This window comes from Uranotaenia lowii, chromosome 2 (genome assembly GCF_029784155.1).
Source record: "Uranotaenia lowii strain MFRU-FL chromosome 2, ASM2978415v1, whole genome shotgun sequence".
NCBI lineage: Eukaryota > Metazoa > Arthropoda > Insecta > Diptera > Culicidae > Uranotaenia > Uranotaenia lowii.
In genome coordinates, this window is record NC_073692.1 from 193,458,940 (window position 1) to 193,486,399 (window position 27,460).

A 27,460-nucleotide genomic window follows, 5' to 3' on the forward strand; every position below is an offset into this window, starting at 1 on the left:
ATATTGCTTCAGTCCCATGACACTAGTTCACTAGTTCAGTGTACCAAAAAGTTGCTCTGATAGAAAAATTAAAAGTATGGAAAATACTATCAATATGATACTACCCTCCTTTATGTTTGTCCTGAAGTCTAGAATTTCGAGAGTTAAGAAATGTGCGGTACATGAGCTCGACTAGTTCACTTTCAGATACTTTTCGGTGATCACAACTGGACTTATAGTGATGATTTCTCATTTTTTCCGGATACTTTGGTCAAATTTGAGTAAGTTTAAAACGTGCGCTTGGATTATTAGATTATTATATTAATTTTTCTTGAAAAAAATCTACCAACTTGTATAGATGTATTGTAAAGTTTAAAATCAGTAGTAAAAAGAAAAAAAAGTCCATGAAATCTCTTGGGAAAATAAAAACAAAATAATTTTTAACAATAAAATTCCGAGCGCATATTGGAAACTTACTAAAATGAGATCAAATTTAACTAGAGTAGAGAAAATAAGGTAAATTAGTTACAAACTAACATAATAAGTCAAGTATCCAGGTGATATGTGATATTGGATAGTCAGTTATGTTATCATTTTAGAATTTAACTCTTACTTGGAACACTGATTGACTGAGGTTGACGCAGATATTCAGTATAAACTCATCTTAAAGTTTCTCAATTCTGGAGCCAAAATTCGAAATCATAATTTTCGGTCTACGAATTTAAATTATTTGAAAACGCATTCTAGAACGAGAGAAAAAAATCGTCACTCACCGAAAGTAGGTCTAGGGGGATCATCCTCCGAATCCTCGCCACGCTGCAGCGACAGTAACGTCCTCAGCCACCGATTCAGCTCCTCCTCACTATCGAACACTATGAAGAAACAATCGTCCTTGGTATAGAGCGCGATCACATGCTTCTTCCCGGTATCGTTGCGCTTGTTGATGTTAAAACAACTTCGCAGCACGATCGATCGCTTCGCCTGGCTCCCGGAACTGGACTTCAGCCAGCTCTGCTTAAACTTCTTCTCACTGTCAAAGTACTCTAGCCGGGCACTTTTCTCCGGGGTATCCCCGTACACGACAAAGTATTTTTTCTTGTTTTTCTTCAACTTCCGATGGTATCCGTGCAGCACCACGTTCAGTTCCGGTGGAATGATTCCCGCAGCGGTCGTCGGACAATTACTGACGGTCGCCATGGAAGACACCCCCGAGGATGGCGGTGCGACGGAGTTGGATAGCTGTTGCTGGCCAGCGGCAGCAGCTGCTCCACTACTCGTCGATGCCGGCGCCGTCGTTGTGGACATGTTGCGGGTAAACGGAAGCAGCCGCTTGGCACTCGACGCAAGGCCACTGTGAACGGCCGCAACCGGAAATACCGGAGTTCCGGGCGTGGCGTTGAAGCTACTGTTGTTGTTGTTGTTGAGGGTGTTGCTATTCGCGACGGAAGTCGACGAGGGTGCTGCTGGAGACGCCGAGGTGATGATAAGGTTGTTGTTGTTGTTATTATTGACGTTGTTGTTTGCGTTGCTGGTAGCACTGCTGTTGCTGCTGCTGTGAGTGAGTGTGGACATCGCGGCGGCAATTTTCCGCCACGGTGGCCCATGAGAACAGCTTGAATGCGACCGGGCGGCGGGTGGCTTTTCCGTAGACGACGTTTTGATTATCTGCAATTAGAAGAGAAGAGAAGAGAAGGGAAACATGAAAACGACGGCTATTACTCACAAAGATGCTGCCACAATAACACATTCCCAGACGGCGGCGGGGCCACGACGACGCGCTGTGACAACATAGAAGATTTGCGCTGTGCCAAAAGTGCCCACATAAATTCTAATTTTATCAACCCAAAAAAATGCGCGACCGGTCCGGTGTGTTTTTGATTCAGTCCAATGGACAGTGGCGTTCATGAAAATTTGTTTGAATATAAGATTATAGTATTGATTAACAACTAACCCGAAAAAAAATCATGCCTCGTTTTAAATTTTCCAAGGATGAGAAGTTGAGGAAGTATAGAAATATCTTCAAGTTGAGGAATTTGTATCTTGACAACGGTTACAAGCGTAGAAATTGCATATCAAAACTCATCTTTACACTTCCAGTCTGAAGGTTACTGAATCCATGGAAGATATTAAAAAAAAAAGGAAAAAAAAATCAAATAGAGAAAACGAAATTTGAATAAAAATACAAAATGAACATCATTGATCTACAATACTACAATATATTCCCGTGTGTCAAAAACCGTGTAGGAATCTTGAAGAAGCCGTTATTTTATACTTAAGAGAACAGAAAACATTGTTTACTTTTCTCGGTGTGAATTAATAGAAAAATTTTAAGGAATTTAAATTGGATTCATCAGAATCATTGCTATTTTTTTAAGGATAAGTTTCATAACATTAACACATAATCGAGGAGATCTTTAATTGAAGGAACAAAAAATCATTTAAGACTTTCTGACAATCGATTTGAAAGAAGACAGCGAGCGATTTTGTCTTCTGAGAAAAAAGTTACCGAGGTTTTCTTTTGTTTTATTTGTCACCATTTGAGCAGAACTGATGATATTTTAGGAATTTTAGATATTTTTAAAATCATAAGTCAAACGATTCGCAGATTTTAACAAAAGTTTTAAATAAAATAAAATCTTTAACACCGAAATCTCAGGAAGAATGTTCAGCGATGTCAGAATTGGTTATATTTTTTTCTAATAAATTGTCTAAAAATTGTAGAATTTTTTTTTTCAGGAATTGCACGTCTGAACCTAGAATAGCAAGACAGAATCTTAACCCTTCGTTTCATAAACTATCAAATTCGCAACAATTTATGCATGAAAAAAGTGAAAAATCGTATTTAATTTTATTTTTTTTTTCTTGATGTACACAATCATGAAATGGAGGGTTAATCCTTGATTAAATGAAGAATAATAGAAAGGTTTACAATATTTTTTTGTGTTCCTTAGATTGACAAAATCAGACAAATGTTTCTAATTCAGGTATGCAAAATCCTCCGATAACAGTTTTCAAGATGAAGGCATCCTAAATGTGGTTCCGCGGATTAAATAAGTCCGGAAAAAAAAATTTGAAATTCTTTTTTTTTGTCACTTAGAGTTGAAACATCACGAGGGGGATAATAAAAAGTAATGCAAATTCACAATTAATTGGAACAAATTGGGCAAAAGCTTACTTGCAACAATCTTGCATAAAATCTTCAACGCTCATGATTGAAATATCGATTTATTATAGACCCAAAATTAGAAAAATCTCGAATACAAAAGGTAATTTAATTCCCATCTTCTACTATTTAACTTCCGTTCTTTAATATTTTTTAAATACGAATTCTGAGCTGAGCTTAATCAAAGAAATAGGATTACAAACAAAAATATCAAAAAAATACTTTGTTTTTCTATAGGTATGAATTTACAAAATAATTCCAGAAAAAAATATGTGAGTTAAAATGCAAATTTTTAATCTCAAACCTGGATAAATTTTAAGGCCAAACATTTTATATCATTGGACTATTATTATTATTGAAATAACATTAGTTTTTTTTTAATTTAAGCTATACATATTTTACAAAGGATACAATTCAACATAAAGATTTTTGTTCCACATAAGGCAGAGCCCGAAAAAATCTGAAAGAAAAACTGTTTTATTGGGATTTAAAGATTTTTGATGAACTTGCATTTAAATGCGATTAAGGCTTAATTTTAAACAGCTCTTTATGATATTTGCAATAATACTGCAAATGTTAAAAAATCTGAAATCAGAAGTTAAAGATATTTAAATATGACCCAATTTTTACAATTCCCGGACACTATTGAACCGATCAACGTGAAATTTGGTGTGTAGAGGTTTTCAAGATCAGCAATGGTTTCTATAATACTTCCAAACCCTACCAAATTAAGGCAGAAGAGCTCTCATACAAAATTCATGAAAATATGACACAATTCGAACAACTTCTGGAAAATATTGAACTGATTATAGAATTTGGTGTGTAGCCCTTTTTCAATATTGGGAATGGTTTCTATAGGACTTTCAAAATCCCTTCGAATCCAAAAAAGGTGGGCTCCTATACTAAATTAACAAAAATATAACAAAATCCTTGATGGATTTTTTTTTGTTAAAAACTGATAAACCTAAGCGTTTCGACATCTGAGGGTTCTTGGGGCCGGGGATGGTTTCTAAAATAATTGCTTTAGGGAGGAGGAGCTACTATACAAAATTTACATAAAACATGACAAACTCATACAATTTGTTTGTGATATCAATAAAATTTGCAACTAAAACACATTTTGACAAAATTTTATGATTTTTTGAATTGGTGGTCAAGTTTCATATATTCAGATGAATTTTTGTATTGAAAATTTGGCATTCTCTATCTCAGAAACGACTAAGGTATCCCGTATTTGGTCCGCAATGTGTTTATGCTAAAAAGAGAGAAGGGGTCCAATATAATCTATATATATAAAACAGGGAGAGAGACAGACCATACAGAAATGTGCGAACACGCAAAACTCTTTACTGGATCATCCGATTTGCATGCGATTTTTTTTGTTGTGTTCGTCTTCACGCGAAGAATAACACAACGGAGAGATAATTTTGAAAATATTTTTGTGGAATTTGAAAATAAATTTTTAGTTTTTATTCGTATCAAATAAAAGTCATGGCTCCCAATTTCCATTTTTTTTTCATTCGAATCACCCAGAGTAGGAAGGCGCCAAAAGCAATCAAGGCTTACTGATGTGCATCTATCTATCAATAGGAAGTTTTGGCGCCCATTTTCGTTGCAAGTGTACTTTTCACGTGGCACCAGTAAAATGGATACTTTGATGTGATTTTCCCTATGGGGTTCCGCAACTACGAAGCATAGCAAAGCCTGTACGAAGAATATTGACAAAATTTGTAATTTTTTGCATCAGAATCAAGGCAATTCTAAGATTTTTTTTCAGATGTTTGTTCGTTCATCGTTAATTTTATTGAAATGTCATATTCTTTTAGCAACTCAAGCAATATGGGTGTAAAATTTCCAATAGACTCAAAACAACTTAATGAAATTGAATTGAAACATTTCATTATCAAATCATTTTTGATGAGTTTTGGTAACATCAATAGAAAGTCATATAACTGGTAAAAGATCATCTTCATTTATTTTTTGTTGATTTTAACCAGTTAGTTTGAGAATTGAAGGTTATTAATTTTGTGATTCCGAGTAAATTGAATCATTATCATAAAAACCGATTGGAGGATCAGGAAACATTGGAAAATCCACACTACCTTTCATGCTCAGTGGTTAATCGGAACTTTTGAAAATTTTAGCTACATAGGACTTTATCTTGATATAAGATCCAACTCTCAGTTTCAAAAGTCAGAAGAAAGGATCGTTATCAATAATATCATCAAGTACTAAGAACTTGAAAGAATATAAAATTTAAATTTTAAGTAAAAAGCATGCCACCGAAAATTTCGAACGTTTAAGTATAGAGAAAAATCTGAACCAATACACAAAAATACAAAAAAAGTTTCGTACCAGATATAAGATCTAAAAAACAATCAGTCAAGCATAAGTAAAATAAAGAATATAAACGCTTAAATTCAATAAAAAAATGAAATCAAGATCCACGAAAATCCAGCTTTAAAATAAACGTTTTAATATAACTAAAAATGCAGATTCAAAAGCCAAATTTAGAATATTGATTCAAATTAACAATAAAATTCAGAATTAAATTTAACTGTCTGGATTACAGTTTCTTATCTTACGATCATAAACTATAAATTTAAGTAATTTGTGAATATATTGAATTTTTATTCCAAATACTTAAAATATATTTGCTTTCATTCAGGGTTTGCCTGTTAAAAGAAAAATAATCTAAATACAAGAAAGTTTAAATTCTTTTTTTCTAAATCTTTAATTCTTGGTGCAATTTGCCAATCCCTAACTGAAAATGGAAAAAAAAAAGATAATGATGACACAAATTTCGAAGACATTTTCAAACATTATATTGATTAGAAAAGTGTTACTGTAAAATGAAATGAATAGTAACTTTTTCTGAAATGTTAAATATTTGTCAAACTCAGCTCTGTAAATTCACAGTAAGATCCAATTAGTGTATTTAGTGCAAAGTCCGAAAAAAAGACATTTGAAATAATTTAAAAAAAATAATAAATAATAATTTTATATTCATTATTCTTTAAATGTTCCGGGTCCATTATTTTATTTTTCTGTTCTGACGACCATGTTTAAAGAAAACTGTGATGTATTTAAATACAGAGGTTAACACAAATCGAAAATACAACTCTATTTAAGACGACTCCAGCAAAAAAGATCCATTTTCTGTTGAAATCAATCTTCAACATTTTTAAAATACTTTATCAGATAGGTGTTTTTGAATAGGAATGATGACTAAACTAGATTGAAACTTGATAGATTAAGCGTTCTTAAGTTAGTGGAACTGATCATTAGCAGAACTTTATTATACGCTACCTCAACAAGAAAATAAGTTCGCTAAACAAAAGTTTGCGAACTTATTAGAGCAAATCTTATGAGCGTTTTTGTGTCACGAACTGCCGGTTTTGAATATAAATTTATGTATGATATTTTCCATTCCATTAGCGGTTTTTTAAATGAACTTAAAATAATGAAATTCGAATAACTGTAATTCTGGATTTTTTTTTTTCTGATACAAAGGTATTCACTAGCTTTTATACACTTAAAAGGAAGGCTGACTAAGGAACAGTGCTAAAATATAAAAAAAAACTCAAAAATTATAGGCTTAACAAAGTTTGCCGGGTCAGCTAGTCTATATATATCAAACAGGGAGAGAGACAGACCATACAGAAATGTGCGAACACGTAAAACTCTTTACTGGATCATCCGATTTGCATGCGATTTTTTTTGTTGTGTTCGTCTTCACGCGAAGAATAACACAACGGAGAGATAATTTCGAAAATGTTTTTGTGGAATTTGAAAATTAATTTTTAGTTTTTATTCGTATCAAATAAAAGTCATGGCACTCAATTTCCATTTTTTTTTTCATTCGAATCACCCAGAGTAGGAAGGCGCCAAAAGCAATCAAGGCTTACTGATGTTCATCCATCTCTCTATAGGAAGTTTTGGCGCCCATTTTCGTTGCAAGTGTACTTTTCACGTGGCACCAGTAAAATGGATACTTGGATGTAATTGTTCACCTTCCGTATGGGGTGAAAAAAAGAACGCAATAAGCCGGCATGGAGTATACCTATTTTCGAAAATTGTCATTTTTGCTTCAGCATCAAGGCAATTTTAACATTTTTTATTCTTATTTACCTAAAGCTAGCCATATTGCCCGGTTTTACCCGGACTTGACCGGGTAATTGATAAAACAAAATTTAAAGGGCCCGGTCAAATTGTCCAGCCCGGTTGTCCGGATTTTGATAAAAAAAAACCCGAAATTCAAAATTTCTGATAGGTTTCGAAGAAAAAAAAATTATTAAAGTGCTATTCGGTTTAATTCTTTTTTTTTTGAGTAGTTTCTGAAATTAGCCCGAATTTGCTTGGTATTGCCCGGATGTTGGATTGACAATTTTGAAATCAAATATTGTTAGTTTTTTAGATAGAATAAATTTGCCTGACCAGGATACGCGCGGGAAAAATTCTGATCTCTTTTATTTACTCCGTTATTTTGTATTGTTTATTTTCCGGTTAAATGGAAGACTGTCAAATTATTCAAGAGAAATAATATTCTACGTATGACTGTGGAAGTTTTGACATATCCAAAACAACTGAATAGATAACAATGAAATATTCAATTACAGAATCTTCTGTTCATATTCATGGTATAACACCAAGAGAACGTCTAATTTAAATTGATTTACTTGGTTTTTTAAACGTCAAGAATGTAATGAGTAAGTTCGAGAATAGAATGATATTAACTTTGTAATTCTATGTGAATTTCATCAGAAAACCAAGGAAACACTCAGTATCAGAAATCAAGAACAGATAATTGGTTCAATAATACATCTTCAAATACAAGAAGCTTGGAAAATAAAAATGTTAGTCTCGACGAAAATATGATTCAAGATCCAAAACAGAGATATTGAAAACTGAATTAGATTTGCAAAGACTTTTTTGAATTTCATTTCTGATTTTGAATTCAAGATCTCAAAGTAAAAAAAAGATTTCATAACCATTTGAAATCGCTGTGAATAATAATTCCATGTACATACACATATATTGAATATTCTAATTTTCTTTGTTCAGTGCTTAAGCATCCATTTCTCGATAAATATGATGAAGTTAAAGTCGCTATAAATAAAGATGATTTTAAAAATTAAGAGGAGATTATCTAATACAGAGAACATATCAAACGCAAACAGAATGGTATATGAAAATTTGTTGATATTTATATATTTGCAGCATAAAAAAATCGCGAAATTTCATACCATGAAAAGTGTTGTGCCATTTCTACAAATTTGGTACCTATACGATAAAGAAAATTTCAAACATGGTTTTGGCGAAAAAGGAAAGACAGTTGATCAAAACTGCTTAAAATGACGACACATTTCAACAAAACACTTTTTGGCACTTGAGGTTAATAGAAATTGAACATGTCGGTGTCAAGGATCCTCTGTAAATGAAAAAAAAAAAATGTAAAACGGAAGAAAATAGATTTTTAACTTTATCCCAGAAGATATTCGCTTTCCAGATTTGTTGGAAGTCAATCTTCTTCGAAAATTTGTGCCCCTGGAGGTAGGCACTACCACAATATGACAGAAGTATTACGAAAATAGTCAAAAAACTGTGTCGATTCACTCCGTTTGAAGGTTACAATCCAGTTTCATGAGCGTAAACAATTATTTACCTATTTTCTGCTCATTTACACGTTCATTATTTTTGCGAAATTCAAAGGCTTAACGAAGTTTGCCGGGTCAGCTAGTTTTAATATAAAATTTGATCTATTTAGATTTTGACCTAATTTGGTACACATTCAAGTTTTGATGCTTTTAAATATAACTAGACGTTTACCATTTTTGTAAAGTAAGGCTCCCTAACAAAACTAAAAAACATAGTCATGTAAAACTTGAACAGTTTTCAAATGAATTTCATTAAAAATTTATACACATGAGACAACAATGATATGATATGTGATTTATTGTATTGTAAAATCCTTCCAATATTCTGAAAGGGGCTCTCATAGTAAATAAATTTAACATATAATCATCAAAAATAATGTCTAAGTAGTTTTCATCAAGATAGGATCACTGGCTGCCTGACTTGATGTTTGAAGATGATTAATTGTATTGAAAGAGTGCTCTCACTTTTGAAGAAAGTACCTAAGACTCCTCCTGTTTTTTTGTTAAAGAGGCCCAGGTTTTTTCAGAATGTATTTTTTTGTTATATAATATTACAGGAATTTTGTAAGAGGGACTCTGATACCAAAAATATTTATCGAAAAATATCATGAAGAATTTTTTGAATTTTATTCAAACAAAATTGTTTTAAATTGAATCAAAATTTAGCCTCAGATTGAAAATATGTGTACTAGAAAAGGCGTCAAAATATTGACTAACATTGATAAACATTTTTTGAAAATCTCAAAACGTTTCCAAAACTTCAGTTTTCAGGAAACTCTACTCATTTGGGTCTTTCTTATCAAAGCAGAAAACTTTTTTTTTCGACAAAAATTTCAATAGAATGTTCGAACACGTCATATTTGATTAATATCGGTTTTGAAAAATGGGAAATGCACTATAAAAGAAAACAAAAAATGGACTTAATTGATGGCCAAAAAATAATCTCGTTTTAGATATCACTATTGAGAATTTGAACAATCGTACACAGGAGTATCTCACCCTAAACCTGGTCAAAAGTCAAAATTTTAAAATGAACCTTTACTATGATTTTCATATATGTTTGCTTCTTAAATATATTTGACACCATGCCCCAGCTAGTTTTTCAATATTTAGTTTTTTTACGAACAACAGCGGCTGTCGGAATTTAAATATTTCTATCACTGAAATTTTACGAAAAAAAAACGATTAAAAATTGCATCACAGTTCAACAAATGATTACAGGTTTGAGAAGTGACTGAACAACAAATTTTAAAAAGGAGAATTTACATGGATGTTGGAAAGTTATATTTAAGGATTAGTGGTTGCAAAAAATGATTCAGGTACTGTATATAGAGCTTTCAAAAACTCTTTATTTGTCGTCTTCAAAGCTTGTTTTTCTTAAATAATTGTTTTTGTGTATGTTCCCAGCAAGTCCCAGCAACAATTTTTACATCATGTGAAAATTCATAACTTCATGAGCTATGGACAGAAGGAAAATCTTCCAAACTCCCGCACTCGTGATATTTTGAATGTTGAAGTTGAAAAATTTGTCTTCTTTTTTGTAAAATCCTTTCAATGCGCCATATTTATTTTTATCAGTTGCCCAAAAAAAAATTTTTTTTTTCAAATTATATTTAAACTTTGTTTTTTTTTTTGTGCTTATTGCAAATAATTTATTTACCTAATGAATCATTCTCGTTTATGTTAATCTCGTGGAACATGTATAAAAGTCGCAGGGTTTTTTTTAATCTTTGAAAGTTATTCTCTATGATTTTTTATAATATTAACATAGAAAACTCTTGGATTTTTAGACACGGGTTCCAAGTCAAGTATTTATTCAAGTTGATTTGAAATTTTTGTTTGCAAATTAACGAAAAATTTTCGGAGCTCAGCTGTTCAGAATAATCATGCAGTATAGTGTACGGAGATCGCTCTAGAGAAGAAAATCTTATACTTTTAGAGAAAAAGGTCATTGAAATTTTACGGTGTGCTCTAAATAGACGAAAAAATAAGCGAAGAAACCCACAGAAGCTTCATAAAATCGTGCCTATGGATGTTTTAGGCTATGCAGCACAAATGAACTGAAGGCAAATGGATATACGTATGCTTTAAAAACAATCTAAAAAGTTTTTAAGACACCTGGCAAAGCGGCTGAATTGCTGAGTCTTTTGAAGCACATTACATAAAAAACTACAAAAATTTGTTGATGCAAATTTGAATAGAAATCAGTACAATCGATTGGTAAGAAAATAAGAGGATTTTCATTAGAATAATTTGATAATATTTTTGTATTGTTCTAGATGGAAGGTAATATTTGAAGTATCAAGCAAATTGGATACTGATATCGACTTTTTTTATTATCAAAAAGTTAAAAAATAACTGCTAGGTAAAAATTATTTTAAACTTTTACATATTTTTTTGTCTTTATTATAGAGATTTGCAACTTTTGTTGGTTCGTCTCTAAACTTTTATATTATTTTAATAGTTTTATTCCAAGATATTCAAATACATGACTGAGTATAAACATCAAAACCACTTTTGGCCAACTTTTTGTTGTATATATTACTGTGTGAATGTTTGAGATTAAAATAAATTTAAAATTTTGGCGTTGTTAAAATTTAAATCTTGCATAAGAAGTTGTTAGTATCACAGGAAAATGAGTCGTGGTAGTTGACAATTCGAAATGAAAAATTGAAAAAAAACTGTAAACATCAAAGCCCAATCACAGTTTTTGCAGAAATTTTCATACATACGTTTTTTGGTTAAAGAATCCATACTCTGAATATGAAGAACAGTAAAGAAATTTTAGATAACGAACAATAATTCCAAAGTCAAGTTTTTTTAGAAACAGAAGTTAAACCAATTAATTCTTAAGAAATAGAAACGCTTCGAAAATATTCGAATACAAAATTCAAAAATCGAGTAGCAAGTTTGATTTTAAAGAGCTTCTGAATAAAGATGATATTAAAAAAGAAAAAAGTAGAAAATAAATTAAAATATTTTTTATTTCTCTAAATTTCAATAGTTTTAAAAGGTGAAGCAAAGCGCACCGGGTCAGCAAGTAAGGTTATGAATTCTGGAAATTAACTACGAATTGAATTTGAAATTATGACATTAAGTTTAATTAAAAACAGGTTCTCATAAATAGTTTTCAGGCGCAATTTGTGGAAATTTGCAAATTTTTCATTGCAAACTTTATTTGCAGCAAGGCGTGGTTATACATTCTTGATATGTTTTTGAGCTCAAACAATCATGAAGTTTAGGCAATATCTAATCCCAATTTGTGATTCCTCAAAAGGCCGAACCCTTAGCATAAAAATGGTCCAAATTAGTCGTCCCATTATCTATTGATTATTCCAGTTATTTCGTTTTGTTGAGAAACTTTTTCATTGACAAAGAAACAATTAAAGGTACCTGTGAGTGTGTCTCTAGAGACTAACTTTGCTGGAAGCTGATCTTCTTCATTGAGCTTCAATGACATGTCTAGCAAGAGTTCCAAAATAGAATTCCAAGATTGTTTCGGAAACTTTTGAGCAACTTTTTCCTACACCCACGAGACGGTCTATTTTATTGATTGACTATAGCAATGGATGGAATCACAAATTCCTAGAACGTCCTGTTCTAGAATCATCCAGTTCTAGAATTCAATTTGGTTATTATTTGGAATCTTGTTTTTGTTCCAGATATTGTACAAAACAGATCTCCAGAGATTGTCAGAACGAAAATCAGAAGTCCTACACAAATCTGAACAATTTAGCAGTGATACTTCTAACTGAACCGAATGCGTATTTTCCAACGACTGATCACTAAATTCGTAATAAACCTAATTCGATTAGTTAGGAAACTTATCTTCGACCATCTGCTGTTCCATCAATAAGACAAACCGAACATCGTCGAAACATTTGTAAGGTTCGCTATCGATAGCAAACAACAATTGGACCCAAGCCATCACGAGGAAAGCGCAAAACCCCTTCTAGAAATTGATGCGGTCTACCGCTACTAAACAGCAAAGCAAAAGGAAGATAGTTGCTCAAACTAAGTTTTCAATTTTTCCCTTAGCAAAACCCTCCGTCTGTGTCTGTCTGTCCGTCTGTCTTTTGGCTTCGATGTCTTTCTGTGACTCTCGCTCATAGCCCTCCTTTCGATACCGCTGCTAGTAGCGCTATGATTCAATTACGTTTTATTTATACTCTTGTTTTCTATTTCGGTTTTGTTGGCGGTGGTTTCTCTGTTCTAGATACTTGATGATGATCCTCTCCGCGTCTGTCCCATCTTTATTTAGGAGGTACACCCACCCACCCCAAAGTCTAGAGTCTTGCCGAACCTCCTTGTATCTTCTTCGAACCAAAAAAAAAGTGGAAAACTTATCTACATAGAAAATTTCAGCAACCAAACCAAACCAAAACACACCAAAGCCAAAGGTATTTATTTGCTACTTGGTACTTGGCACACAAAACAAGAGAAACAGATACCACAAGCAAGGTAGTAGACTGAGTCGATTTGGGATCATTTTAGAGTTTCTCAAACCCTGGGTTTCGAAGAAAGCTTCGTTTTGGCGCAAAACTCATCCATGATTTTTAAGCAGAATTTTTAAGTAACGTTCAGATGAGTAAATATGAACTTTAAGGTTTGTATGGGGAAATTGAATATTTTCTACTGAAAAATCAACTCCATTTTTGCAGGGTGGCCACTCAAAATCAATTTTTGATTTCCCGCATTTTTCCCGTCTTTTTCCCGCATGGTCTCACTAAATTCCCGGTTTTATACAGCAGAAAACCAAACAAAATTCCGAATATTCAATTTTGAAACCATAAAAACGAAAATCGACTCTTCTCGGTTTGGTTTTCAACTAGGCATTTCGCGTTAATGGAAACTCTTCTTTCCATCGTCGCGTTACCATGAAACAAAATTAGAATTTTCTTCAATAAGGTCATCAAATTGAAGAACTCCTTTTTCGATTCGCCAATAAGTTCCATCCAAAAAAATGTCCAATCGTTGTGTTTTTCTTCGATATCCCGAAATGATGTTTTCATTGAAGGTATTGCACATAATTGTCCGAATTCGTCCTTAATTTTATCGGCACAAGCTCCATTTAAGTGCTGCTTGTCAACAAGTACTTCTAGACACAGGTCTAAACGATTTTTGGCAATATCTGGATAGTGTGCAATCACATCGGGATTAACGCACGATAAATACCGAGTGATGCGATAAGTCAAGGGAGATCGTATAGCTATTTTATTCAAAAATCCACAGTAAAACGAACGATAGCTATTTCTGAATACAAGGATCAGTCAGAAACATGACCAGAATCTTTTGGTTTCTTAATTGCCGATTTAGTCCAATTTCTTAGCTTCCAGGAGGTAGAAGATTTATTTCTGAGAGTTCAATTCCAATAAGTGTTTAGGAAGTACAAATTTTCATACTTGGTTAGCAAAGTGATACAGATTTTTTCTAAAACCCGATAGTTAAATTCGACATCATTATGCTCTCAAATCTTTTGAAAACATGGGGTGTAGTTCAGGTTTCAGTTATAGCAAAAAGTGGCATCATGTTCCTTACCAAGAACTCAAAATATGCTTTCAATTTTGCTGTGTACCACCTTATGTCAAGCAAAATTAGAGCAAATTTGACTTTCAAGGCATGATAGCAAAATTTGCTATAATTCAAACATACTATTATTCTCGGGATAAATTTTTCTTTGGTGAATACCGTTCCGTTTTTTGATTTCTTTTTTTCGCAATTCAGAATTTCTAGTTAACCTCGTTTAATATTCGTCTTCACTTAGGCAATCTTAAGTTACCATGCGATTATTTCTTGTTATCATTGAAAAACATTTCATTCAAACAATTTGGGAGATGTTTGTCCCTTAAAAGTTTAAACTAATCAAGTCGAAAAAGCATATCTTTTGGTTTAGATTTTTCTACGAGAGTAAATGTAAAAAAAGAAATGGAAAAATATTCACATAACTTGAGAAAATGTTGTAGTGTTGTATTATTTGGGATTTTAGAGCAGAATGTTCGGATGTTGCCAAAATCAAACGGTGTCTGTAGTTAGTTTGAGAGTTTAAACCGTAATGAATAAATTTCTTACCACATAGCATAAATTTTGATTTCAGGTTTGAGTTCACAAAATGATGTATACCTCGATCATGCATAAGTTTTGGGTAAATTGTAAAGCAAATGTTGCTTTAACTTTGGTCTCAGATTTGAGTTTTGTATGATGGCTTATTTTGCTATCGGTATAAGTTCTACAGCAAGTTTTGCTTCAATTATGCTGTTAATGCAAAAATTGGTCTCAGCTTGCTATCAATAAAAGTAAATTTGAAACCATAGTTATGCATTATTTTGCTTTCTAACTAAATTTGACAAATAAAAAAATGCTATCATTTTGGTCATGCTATCATACTGTTTGCTATCGATTCAGGCATCAAAGTCTGCTCTGGTTTCAACATGGTTTCTGTCATCTGGTAGTTGCTCAATGAGCCAATGTTTTGGTCGAAACTAGTCAGGTCGTTGTTCAATGAAGCAAGTTCAAACTAATCGAAACCGTGGCAGACCTCCAGCTCGGCAGGAGGATTCGTTTCGACCTGGTAGAAATCGGTCGAAGTCAATTGGAAAGAGACTGGTGATCAACAGTCAATTTCCACTTGTTCCGACCTATTTCGACTAAACTTCATTGAAAAGACTTTCATTGAGCCAAAAATTCCCGACTTTTCGAAAAAATTCCCGGCTTTTTCCCGCTTTTTCCCGTTCGATTTCAAATCCCGTCTTTTTCCCGCTTTTCCCGTTTTTCCCGGATGGGTGGCCACCCTGTTTTTGTTTCTTCAGTGGAATCGAGCCTGCAAATGGTTTTTGTGCCAATTTCTAAATCATCATAAGAAAATATTTCGCTGAATAAATTTGTCACAATCGATAACTTTGTATCTTATAAGGCGAAAAAGTTATTAGCTGTTTTACACAAGAATGCCTTTGGTATTGAAAAATAATAAATTCAAATGACATCACTGCTGGTGCCTTGCGAAGTTTTTCATGAAAAGAAGTTATGCAATACCTTGCTACGCACCCAGCAGTGATGTCAATTGAATTTATTGTTTTTAATGCCAAAAGACATGCCCCTATTCAACAGCTAATAACTTTTTTGTCTAATAAGATACTGTCTTGGACAAAGTTATTTAGAAAACTTATAAATTGGCACAAAACCCATTAGAAGGCTCGGTTCTACAGAAGAAACAAAAATGGAGTTGATTTTTCAGTAAAAAATATTCAAATTTCCCATACAAACCTAAAAGTTCAAATTTACTCATCTAAACATTACTTAGAAATTCTGCAAAAAATCATGGATGAACCAAAATATAACTTTCTAGACTCCAGGGTTTAACAAATTCAAAAATGACCCCAAATCGACTCAGTCTAGCAAGCAATACTAGGTACGTGCCATCCGAGAGGACGTTTTGCCCTAGCACTAGGAGATGATTTGAAGAGTGGAACGTTTCTTTTCGGTATTAGTACCTATGTCCGTCCATTCAATTTATTTGGGAGAAAAACGCGTCCCGCAATCACAGTTCGGGTACCGAAGGAGAAGAAGCTCGGATGAGGAAAATAGGTGGTGGTTTTGATACCAGAAAGAGAGAGGGAACGACGAGACATAATGTTCGAATTTTTGTTTCGGGGTCAATGACACTTTTTTTCTTGTTGCTTCTATTCTATCTGAGACTGACATTGGGCATGGGCGTTTGTGGGGATTATATCTCATCTGAGAACTGAAAAAGATGATCTTTTGGAAAATTTTGACAAACCCAACAGAATAAATTCTACTTATGTTATGATGGAGCTCACCCAGACTTAGATAATAACTTCTTTTATACCTACCCAAAACCTTATATATCCTAGGGAAATATATACATATATTCTTCCGGTGAGTTTTCATTCTCATAAGAGAAGTTACAAGTATTTATGTCAATAATAAACGAATAAAAATAAAACATCCAAGCAGAAAACATTTCAGTATGAGTCTTGCTGATGGTATTGCTAATTTTTACGTAAAATGCCCGTTATGGCAACACTGTAGAACGAAATTCGTTCCAACAAACATTTTTGTAGCTATATTTCTATGTTGTTTTGATATACGTTCCATATACATTATAGAATGATTGTATGAAAGTAGAAAAAACAACATTAACCTACCTAGTGGGGGCAATATACATACATAAGTTTCATTTCTTCCTAAAGCGACGAAAACTGCACCAATTGGGCCTTATCCGACGTCTTATTCATTCATATCGGAAGAATGCAAAGAGTGCAAGATTTTGCTCCCATAGCCTTCATATCGTTACCAGCGACAATATTTTCCAGTTCTCTCATTGGTCAATATTACTCAATTTCCATCTAATTTTAAGCCATCTGGATGCATTGCTGGTAGCAGAAATAACATGACATTGATTTTCTCATTGCCCGCGCGGAAGCAAATTTTTTTCAAAATTTACAAACATGGCGGACTTTCTACCATATCCGATTTAAACTGACTTCAGATAACATTTTATACGGTCATTACACTATGCGGTTAGAATTGCGATTTACAACACCATTATTAACGACTACCCGAATAACCCGGGTGGTTAAAAGGTCTCAAATAAATAATAATAATAATTATTAACGACTTAATTTATTTTTTTTTGATACGACTTCATGTTTGCTACTGACGATACTGACATCTTATTTTGATGACATATTTTTTGTATCACAAAATCGGGCAACCCACCCCCCTTTACACTAAACATCCGATGTCTCCAAACACAGACATCCATTTTTTTAAGACTTCAAATAGGATGGCTAAGCAAGCTAAAAAATATGACGCTACTGAAATTTTATAACAAATAAGTTCTAACATAACGAGAAGTTTTGTTCTTAAAACTTCCTGTTAGAGACTTTCTGTTGAAAGCGCTCCCAAACGGAATGAAATATGACATAGCTCGAATGATTTTTAAGTAACTTAATTGAAAATGTATGAACGTGCAAGATTTGATCTGACGAGGTGATTAGATTGAAAGACCTTCTATATTTTATCATTATTAGGGGAAGTGGGAAGACACTCTAATACAAAAGCAACATGAAATTTACACAAATTTGGGTATACTGGCAAGCAGAGATGCCAACAGTTTTTCAGAAAAGTCAAGAAGATTTTGAAAATATATCTGGAAAAGTCTGTATAGCGAACTTTACAGGTGACGACCTTTTTTTTGGTCGCCAGATCGGAATATAGCAGATGCTCATTACTTGAATAATAAATCCATCATTCTATTCACTATCTATCTATGCCTGACTCGTCTCGGCTTTACTATGTTCTACGTTTAACTCCCTGTTTTACATTCATCTTTGCAGCATCCCTCACTTTTCAATTACTAATTCGAATAATTTTCTGCTACTTTACAACAAAAAATTCGAATTTTGACTGTTTTATAAAAAATTCATGCCCCCACTCAAAAGTCAGGAAATGTCTGGAAGAAATTTCAGAAGTCTGAAAGAAGTCTGAAAAACTTAAAAAAAGGCTCACGAAAGTGCAAATAGTCTTGAAGATCCAGACGAAATCTGGAAGGTTGACATCATTGCTGGCAAGTTGGTCATGAACAGAGATGGAAAAAATCGATCGGTAGATTTCTTTCGAGTTTAACTTGTCATGTGCAGATTGAATTTATGTTCCTTCCAATCATTAATGCGCTAAAAAGAAGAGAACAGTCCTGCATTGATAATTTTCAAGAATCGCTGGCAGGGATGCTAATGAATTCCTAGGATTTGCCTGAATTTTGGAGGTCTTTACTGATTACCTGATAAACCTTCGTTGTTCCCTGATTTCTGAAAAGATTTTCCCTGTTTTCTGAAATTTCACGCAAAATTAGGTGTTTAATTTGCAGAACAATGCAGGATTAACCGGGGCTGGGTTATTCCCCGGGAGTTTAAATTCAATTCATATCATAACATTGGTTCACAAACCTCATGTTTCTGAGAAATAAAAATCGTTCTTTCGTTCGTATCTAAAAAAATCGAAAAGATACCGCATGAAAAGATGCCTTCAACCTATGTATGTGGAATTGGACTTAACTAATCAACCGTTAATTTTAAATGGGAACAAATCTTCTAAGCCAACGGTCGTGAGATCGAATCCGGGTCACGGCATATATAGTACACGTTCTGTGGGTTGGTGGTTTTAGCATTTGTAAGATGCTAGCCATCATATCCTCGAAAGTTGTACGTTTAGAGTGAAAAGGAATCTCTTCGAGAAAACATCAAGTTTCATAGAGATGTGTTTGTGATCGTTTAAAAAAAATCTTTCTTATATGCTTTTACAAGTAGTATACACCAAAAGCGTTTAAGATGACTAGCTCTAATAGTCCAAAATTTTTCTCGCAAATACATCAGGTCGCAAAATTCCGCAAAGTAGGAAGATTTCAGGAATTATTCTAAAAATATCAAGAAAAAAATGGAAAAAAAATCACTAGTTTTTTTAGTCAGATACATCGGCAGCATCAAAAATTTGTTTGATGTTTTTTTTTTGTGAGAATAACTCGCTTTTGGTACCAAAAACAAAACTTTTAGTAATACGATAACCTTGTCAGTTTTTTTCGCCACTTATCCGGGCCGAGCAGAGCTGGGCTATTTTATCTAAAAACCTGTTAAAATCCGAGCCTTTGATTTAAAATTTTTTCACCTAAAATCCATTGAATATCCAGGTAAATTAAGTAAAATCACAGGATCTATTTAATCAAAATAAGGCAGAAGACTATTAAACTAGCATTCAGTTTCTTGTGTAATTAATCAAATAAACTGAATTCGGGATGAATACGAGCTCTTTCCAAAGAAACGGAACCGGATGATTTTTCCAGAATTTTGTATCAAATATCCGGTCAAAACCAGGCAGCCTGGCAGGCAAGTTTATAATGGGAGTTTTTGGCTTCGTTCTGCAAAATAACGGTCCATCCAGGAGGTCTTCCACAAACCCGAGCTCGAAAAATCTGGCCAATCCGGAATGTCTAGATTATTGGCCTTATAAATTGGAAGAAATTTTTCTGTGTTATTTTGTTTATAATCACCGTATTGCAGTGTGTCAATAAAAAAAGTAAGTCTTGGTTTTAAATTTTCAGACCTCTTGCTCGCAGGAATAGCAATACGCGTAATACACATATATTGTGATTCGAAAAGTTTAAAGAATTTCTTAGATTGATGAATAAATACGTTCTCAATTGATGATCAGTAATCATTTTGCTTATAGATATTCGTACATGCAAAATGATATTTGATTCCGGAAATGAGTTTACAAAATACATCAAAAACAGACACTGATACTTGAACTGGTTTAATTACTCCATTTTTTTTCACATCACGTCCAGATTTTTGAAGGTTTAAGAAGACTTGACTTGATCCAAGTAATTTGTCTCGAGCAATATCGACAAAAAAGACCATATTGAATAATTTTTTTGGTAATATTGCTCTTATTTATTTAGTATCGCAGTTGATCGGGTTAAGCAAAAGAGCGCTTCAAAAGCTTGCGGGCTATCATAAGATCCATAACAAAAGTTGTCATTTTTTCAGGAGGAATTCATATCTTAAGAATGTTCAATCAGATAAAGTGCATTTTATTTATAAACACAAGGCAGCAAAATTTTTTTTCGAGGTGCAAAGAATTTAAGTTCCGACTTTAAAAAAAAAATCTAAACTATAGAATTGTGTAAAGAGTTTTACAATAAAGATTTTTGTTCAATGATCTGAAGACCGCAAGAAATTTTGACTTCTGAGAAAAAATGAAGTTTTAGTTTTATTAATTTTTCCCAGTTCTGTAAAATACGGGAATTTCAAAGAAGATTGTACAAAAACGGAATCTTTTATAAGCATAAGTTAAATCGTTTTTAAATCGTCAAAAAAGTTGTTAAATCAGTTTAAATCTTCAATATCAAATACTCCAAAACATTCTTGAATGATGTTAGAAATAGTTGCAATCTTATCAATTGTTCTTCGAAATTATCTACGTTTTTCGATGAGTTTTAATAATAATAAAACAGATTTAGCTTGAAACGTATGGACAACTGGTAGGTACATCTGTTTAAAAAAGAATGTCGATAATTTTGAAGAACAATTGTTAAGATTGCAACTATTTCTGATATCATTCAAAAAAGTCTTTTAGTATTTGATATTGAATATTTAAACTGATTCAAATACTCTTTCGAAGAATGAAAAACGATTTTACTTATGCTTAGGAAAGAATCCATTTGGATAAAATCTTCTTTATAATTATTCTTCTAGATTCGTAAGCAAGATCCAATCATTTCCAAAAAAAAATGGCTTTTTGTAATTAGTTGATCAATTGAACTCGTATGGAATATTGCAGACATTACAATCATTACAATATGATGTTTTGAAGCTTTAAATTACTTCTTCAAAGGTAAAATTTATAAAATGATTATTTTTTATTTGAGTTGGTCATATTGAAAATATTTGAAAATTAAAAAAAAAGTTTTTCTGAATTTTTGTTAAATTTTCCAGCTAGTGTGTAATAATTTAATAAATCTATTTATTTTTATTTTGTGACTTTTAAGATAAGCTAACCACCTTTGATTCGATTTTTAAACAATAATTTTTCAAAATATTATTTCTTGTTCAAGTAAACAGCAAAGTTGATTTGCGCACATTTTCACATTCAATGAAATCAAAAATGCTTAGTGTCATATTAACTACAAATTGATCAAATGATTCCCGAATTATTACCGAATTATTTTCAAAGAATTCAAATTTATCGTAGAGCATTATCAATCAAAAATTTTATTAACCAAATTCTAATTATTTTAAATCAATTTGATTAATTCATCTAGGATCTAAGTCAAACAGAAGAGAAAATAATCCAAATCGAGTCAAAAACCAATCTCGTTCGAACTTGAAATAAATCTTAAAATTAACCCTCTAAGGCACGTTTTCTTATGGGTAATGCAATTAATGATTTAGTAAAATTATACCATTTGAATTCGAATATCACAGCTGAATAGAATTACATCCATTATTTTAAGTCTAAAAAATGCTAATATTCATCAATGCTATTCATCAAATGTTTTCAAAATTGAGATTTTTTTCCCGGTGGTTTCAAATTTTCATAAACACTGTTTATAAGATGCAGGACGATGTCATCTGTATTATTTACACTAAAAGTTGTGATACATTTTCAAAATCTGTAGAAATACCATCGACTTTCCACAATAAAAAATTTCACTAAAAAATTAAGTTTTAATTTGCGCATTTTTTTTTTGCATATTCTCTCAATCTTAAATCTTTTCTAACATATTTAAATGAAAAATCAATAAAAAAAAAACTAAGTCAATTTATTTTGATCTTCAGCATACTTCCTGTAAATAATTTGCAAATTTTCGAGATATTTGGGTTTTAGTTAGTATCGTTTTATAACAATATTTTGCATAAGGTTTCCAGATTTTTTTCAGGACAAATCCGGGCTGTTTTATCTAAAAACCTGGCGTATCCGGTGAAACGCCGATTGATTTAAAAATTGACGACCGAAAATTCGGGAAAATTTTGTCATAACCCAGAAAATACTCAACAAAAATCAAGAAAAAAAAATTGTAAAAAGTATGCGGAAAAATGGCAAAAATCATTTTTTAAGTTTTTTTTTAAATTGCTGTCATTTCTTCAGATTTGAAAATTATAACAAGTTTTTAATCTCAATCAATCACAAACACCTTCCTGCACCTAATTAACAAGGTTTAGAAGAAATTTGCAAAATCGTATTGAAATGAATTAAGAATTCAAAAATTATTTTTCAACTTTGATAGGCTATAACTTTCATAATACTCAAAATAACGACTTTAAAACTGTATAGTTGTGTTATTCGAATTGAAATATTACTGTTTCACTGAATCAATAACTGCTATTCTCATTTAAAAAAAGTCAAGTATTAAAGGGTTAACCAAAATCTTAGATGGATAAATGAATTTCAAATTACTCAAAAGTGAATTTTAGATTTATTACGAATGATAATTGAATGATTTTTTGATAAATTTCTAAGAGCTCTATGAAGCTAAAAAAACTTCAAACAAACAACAAACGATCTCAAAAATGACCCTTACTCAAATAAGTTTTAATAAAACTTTGAACGAATTCTTATTAAGTTCATACGGTTCTCAGAACGAGTCCGGAAAACATTTTTAATGAATCATTAATGAATCTTCTAATATATAAAGATGAGTTGGACTATATATGTTTGTTTGTATGCACCTTATACAAATCCACACCGCGTAACCGATCAGCCTGAAATTTGGTACGGAGGTGTAGTTGGACCAGGGTAAGGTTTTAGTAATAGTTCTGAGCCCCTCCCACCTAAGAAAAGGGACCCTCCCATACAACTTCCGTTTTTATTCACACAAATCGAAAGTCATGGCACCCATTTGTCAACCGATTTTCGTTTCCTTTGGCGGGGTTATTTTTACCATCACCAGGGGCCGGGCATTAGAAACGACCATACAGAGTTGGAAAGCAAATCAAAGCTTGCTAAGCATTAAAGGTTTGAAAGGGGAAGTTTTGGCGGGTGTTTTTTTTCTTCTACTGCTGAAAGCACGTGGTACCGGTACGGGATATTTGGATACAATGATACGCATATATTTTGGATTGAAAAATTCAACTAACCTGTTAAGTATATATTGACTATAGTTTTAGTGGTTTTAAAAGTGCTTGGGGCTTTGAGAGTCCACAAGAATATACAGTGAATTGAACAGTCAATTGACTTTTTCAGCCGAATATCTATTTGGACAGAGTGGTGAAAAACTAATGTACCGATTTTCATAAATTCCAGCTTTTAAGAACCAACTATTTTAGTACTTTTAGAATTCCTCATAGAGAAAAAAAAGATTCAGAGTTACAAGTTTCGACGCTGATCAGATTATTGAATCTGAGATTTTTAGTTTAATACAATTCAATTGCATAGGCACATTTATAACTTTTATGTTATTTTTGGCCATCAATGTTGTCAATTCTACCATACAAGGTTTATTATAGATCCGTTTAGTACTGCAAATTCGAACAAATAATATCTAAGCATTTAAACATTGACCACTCTTCACAATAATTATTGGGATGATTGTGCCCAAGAATAGAAAAATTGAAATAAAACTCAAATAAATCCTTTTTCAACATTTTCACTATAATGGTCACTTCGGTTAAAATTATTTGTTTTCGATAATATTAAAAAACTATTAAATAATGGAACTTTCAACATTTAAGAACAAGTACTCATAAAACAGTGAAAAATTAAAAAGCGGAAAATCAAGCATAATATTGAAAACGGAGAAAGTGAGCTTTCAACATGGTTCAACTAGATTCGGAAGTCTTTTTAGAAATTACTATGTAAATAAAAATTGAATAAACCATTGTACAGGGAACCATCTTGAAAAGTGTGATGATCTCCAAAACAGATTTTTATTGGGGAATGGGAAAGATAAAAACAAACAATGTTATCATTTTTAGATAAAAAAATTTATTGCCAAATCTACTCAAGTTTCCTAAAACAAGATGAGTGAAAAAATGTTTTTCGGGATACGATGAATAAAGATTCAAGGGAAATTATTTTGGTTATCAATTAATTAAAATCTCATCACTATAAGTTTTACAAGAATAAGGAAATAATATAAACATTGAATAATTCAATAAAACTTTAAAAAGACTATTAAACCTAAAATGGCCAAACATGGGTCAAATTTAAAGCTTTCAAATTTTGAAAAGTCAAACGACTCATTTTGATTCATATTTTATGTGAACCCGAGCAAAGCCGGGTAAAATCAGCTAGTCCTAAATAAATCTCAAATAGATTTCAAATGAATCAGCTCGTTGCGAACTTCTAAATTCATAAATCTTAAAACAACCCTTCAACAACCTAAGCAAACCTCTGACAGCATTCCAAACAATAACGTTTACCGAAATGAATTAAATTGTTTCCCGATTGAATAATTGAGTTATTTTTTTTTTCTCCAAATGAAATCAACACCCAGTCACATTCCAATTATCAAACCGGGCAAACGAGCAAACGGGCAGCAGCAGCAAGCAGAGTCAAATGTCTATTTAGTGGCAATTAGTAGGTGGTATGAAGTCGTCAAGTTTGTTTCTGGCAGATTTTTTTTTGCCGTCGTCGTTGCCTCCCGGTGTGGGGGGATTAAGTGCTCGACTTTTGAATTCGGTTGGCTGGTTTGGCTGGTGTTTTTCCCCATTTTTTTTTTCTTTTCGACTGACTCTCTTGTGATTTTCAAATCCGTTCTGTGAGCATTCGTTGAAGTTGATTATTTTATTTTCACTTAGAGTTTTTTTTTTCATCGTTCCTTGCTTGATGATGAGACTTCTCCCAAGGGTCCGCTTTTCTGTGGCATTAATTTCTGCTCCCGATTTTTTTTTTGTTTTCTCTTTACTTTTTAGTTATTGCACTCGTCCGTCTTCTGCACCCTTTTTCTCAATGAGTTTTACGAAGATTTTTGGATGAATGGCCGATTCGGTTTGGTTTTCTTTCCCGAGGAGGTACCCCTAATAGGCCTGTAATTGGATCCACTAAAACGAGGTTATTTGATTTGGGAGTATAATACCTGCTTGAGCGAGCCGGAAGTGAAACACTTGTTATTATTTGTGAGGAGAACAAAAATGTGCGCCTTAACTTTTAATTAATTGGCCAACTCTCAGCGTTTTGGGGACGCCGTTAAACTAGGTGCCGAACAACGAGTAACTGCCTGGACAACAACCTATGAACAAGACGGAATGAGTTGATGAATTTTTGCTCAAGCTTACCAGGTGTGGTCATGTACCGTGTCTTTCGTTTGGTTTGGTTTTACTTCCGGAGATCTTGAGGATTGTTTTTCTATTTAACTGATTTTCTTGCTTGGAATTTCAATTCAAATGCATACACCACATACATATACGTGCCATAGTGTTTTGTCGAACATCTCATCATACAATTCTTCTGTCTTATTTTATAAAACACGTGATTTACAAAAATTTTCGATTTGGTATGGGACAAAAGAAATGAGCTCATCAAATCTATCACAGATACCAAAAAAAAGTTCTGGCATAATATGCTTATTTTGATTCATTGATAGATCCTTACTGGCGAACACTTTCATAAGATATCAATCCAGATTGAACTATCAAATATAAACCCCTTTATCCCATCCACATTTATCTACTGATAAGCTTCTGAAAGGATTTTTTCTCTCCGCCTTCACCTTTAGTCGAATTGAAATGAAAGCACTAAAGAGCAAATTTCAAAACGAACGAAACTCGTCACTGTTACAATTTTTCACAACATCCTCTACTAATGGGTGGACAACGACTAAAGTGTGTGAGTGAGTGTTGATTAAAATTCAAACCACACCTCCCGGGGTCATTTAAGCGCCCTATAAAAGTCGGTCAGCCAAACGGACTTGGGGTCTGTCTCCCCCATCCCAGATCAATTAGGCGCAGGGATTCCGGCCGGTGTTCGTGTTGAATTTCAACCGCTACCACAATGCAGTAAAGATTTAATCGATCGAAATCAATTACAATCCCGGTAATTGCTTTAATTGAATAGTTGTTTTCGCGGTGATTGTTTTAGTTCAAAAGCAGAAAATTTTATAGATTTTCCTGATAAAAATGATTGCCTTACTGACACTCTGCCTGTTAGACTGACTGACTGACTGCTTGTCTGACTGACTGTCTGACTGACTGTCTGACTGACTGTCTGACTGACTGTCTGACTGACTGTCTGACTGACTGTCTGACTGACTGTCTGACTGACTGTCTGACTGACTGTCTGACTGACTGTCTGACTGACTGTCTGACTGACTGTCTGGCTGACTGTCTGACTGACTGTCTGACTGACTGACAGTATGACTGCCTGTCTAACTGTCTGACTGACTGTCTGACTGACTGTCTGACTGACTGTCTGACTGACTGTCTGACTGACTGTCTGACTGACTGTCTGACTATTTTTTTTTTTTTTTTTTTTTTTTTTTTTTTTTTTTTTTTTTTTTTTTTTTTTTTTTTTTTTTTTTACAAGATGGAAATTTGACTTCAAACCATAACAGCCGGGTGTTTGCTGCCGTGTGTGGGTTCGTCCCACTAAAACCACCTTGGGCTTCGTGTGCCAGATGTGCCCCTTGGTTTCACCCTATGATACTACATCAAGGGGTAGGCTGTGCTCATGCACTTATACATCTCACCCTTTTCCTCTTTCTCAATTTTTCCTCAATTTCTCCTTGATCATCGTTCTGCTTTATCCTTCTTCCTCCTTCTCCTTTTCCTCTATCGTCAACTTCAGACTGGTACGGAAGACCCCGAAACGTGTGCCGGTTAGGTAACGCTTTCATAATAACTCACGCCCGTCACAGCATCCACTATCCCGGGGACCTCGAAACGTGTGCCGGTTAGGTAACGCTTTCAAAGTAACTCGCGCCCGTCACAGCAACCACTTCCGCAGGATTTCTAACCACCAAGGCATGGCCGATTGAGAAACTACCAAGCTAGAATCCCGACACGACCACCCCGAATGGTATCTCCGCTTCCTTTTGCTGCAGGAAAGATCGTAGCTGAGTACGTGAGACCTTTTAAGTCCCACCACACGTATGAGTCCAGATTAGGGTTATACCGCGCCCTAAGATCGCGTTGCTTTTGAATTGAAGTGT

General features: G+C 33.2%; 1 protein-coding gene across 11 annotated transcripts in view; it reads right to left on the bottom strand.

The window, feature by feature from the left end:
* The window catches only part of LOC129742680 (mucin-19), a 652,529-nt gene that overhangs the window by 412,228 nt on the left and 212,841 nt on the right, over positions 1 to 27,460 (bottom strand). For all 11 annotated transcript variants that reach the window (XM_055734616.1, XM_055734615.1, XM_055734617.1 and 8 more), the window contains one exon: positions 753 to 1,644. In XM_055734616.1, coding sequence (XP_055590591.1) covers positions 753 to 1,551 — 799 coding nt within the window. In that variant the 5' untranslated portion in view covers positions 1,552 to 1,644. The remainder of the gene's footprint in view (positions 1 to 752; positions 1,645 to 27,460) is intronic.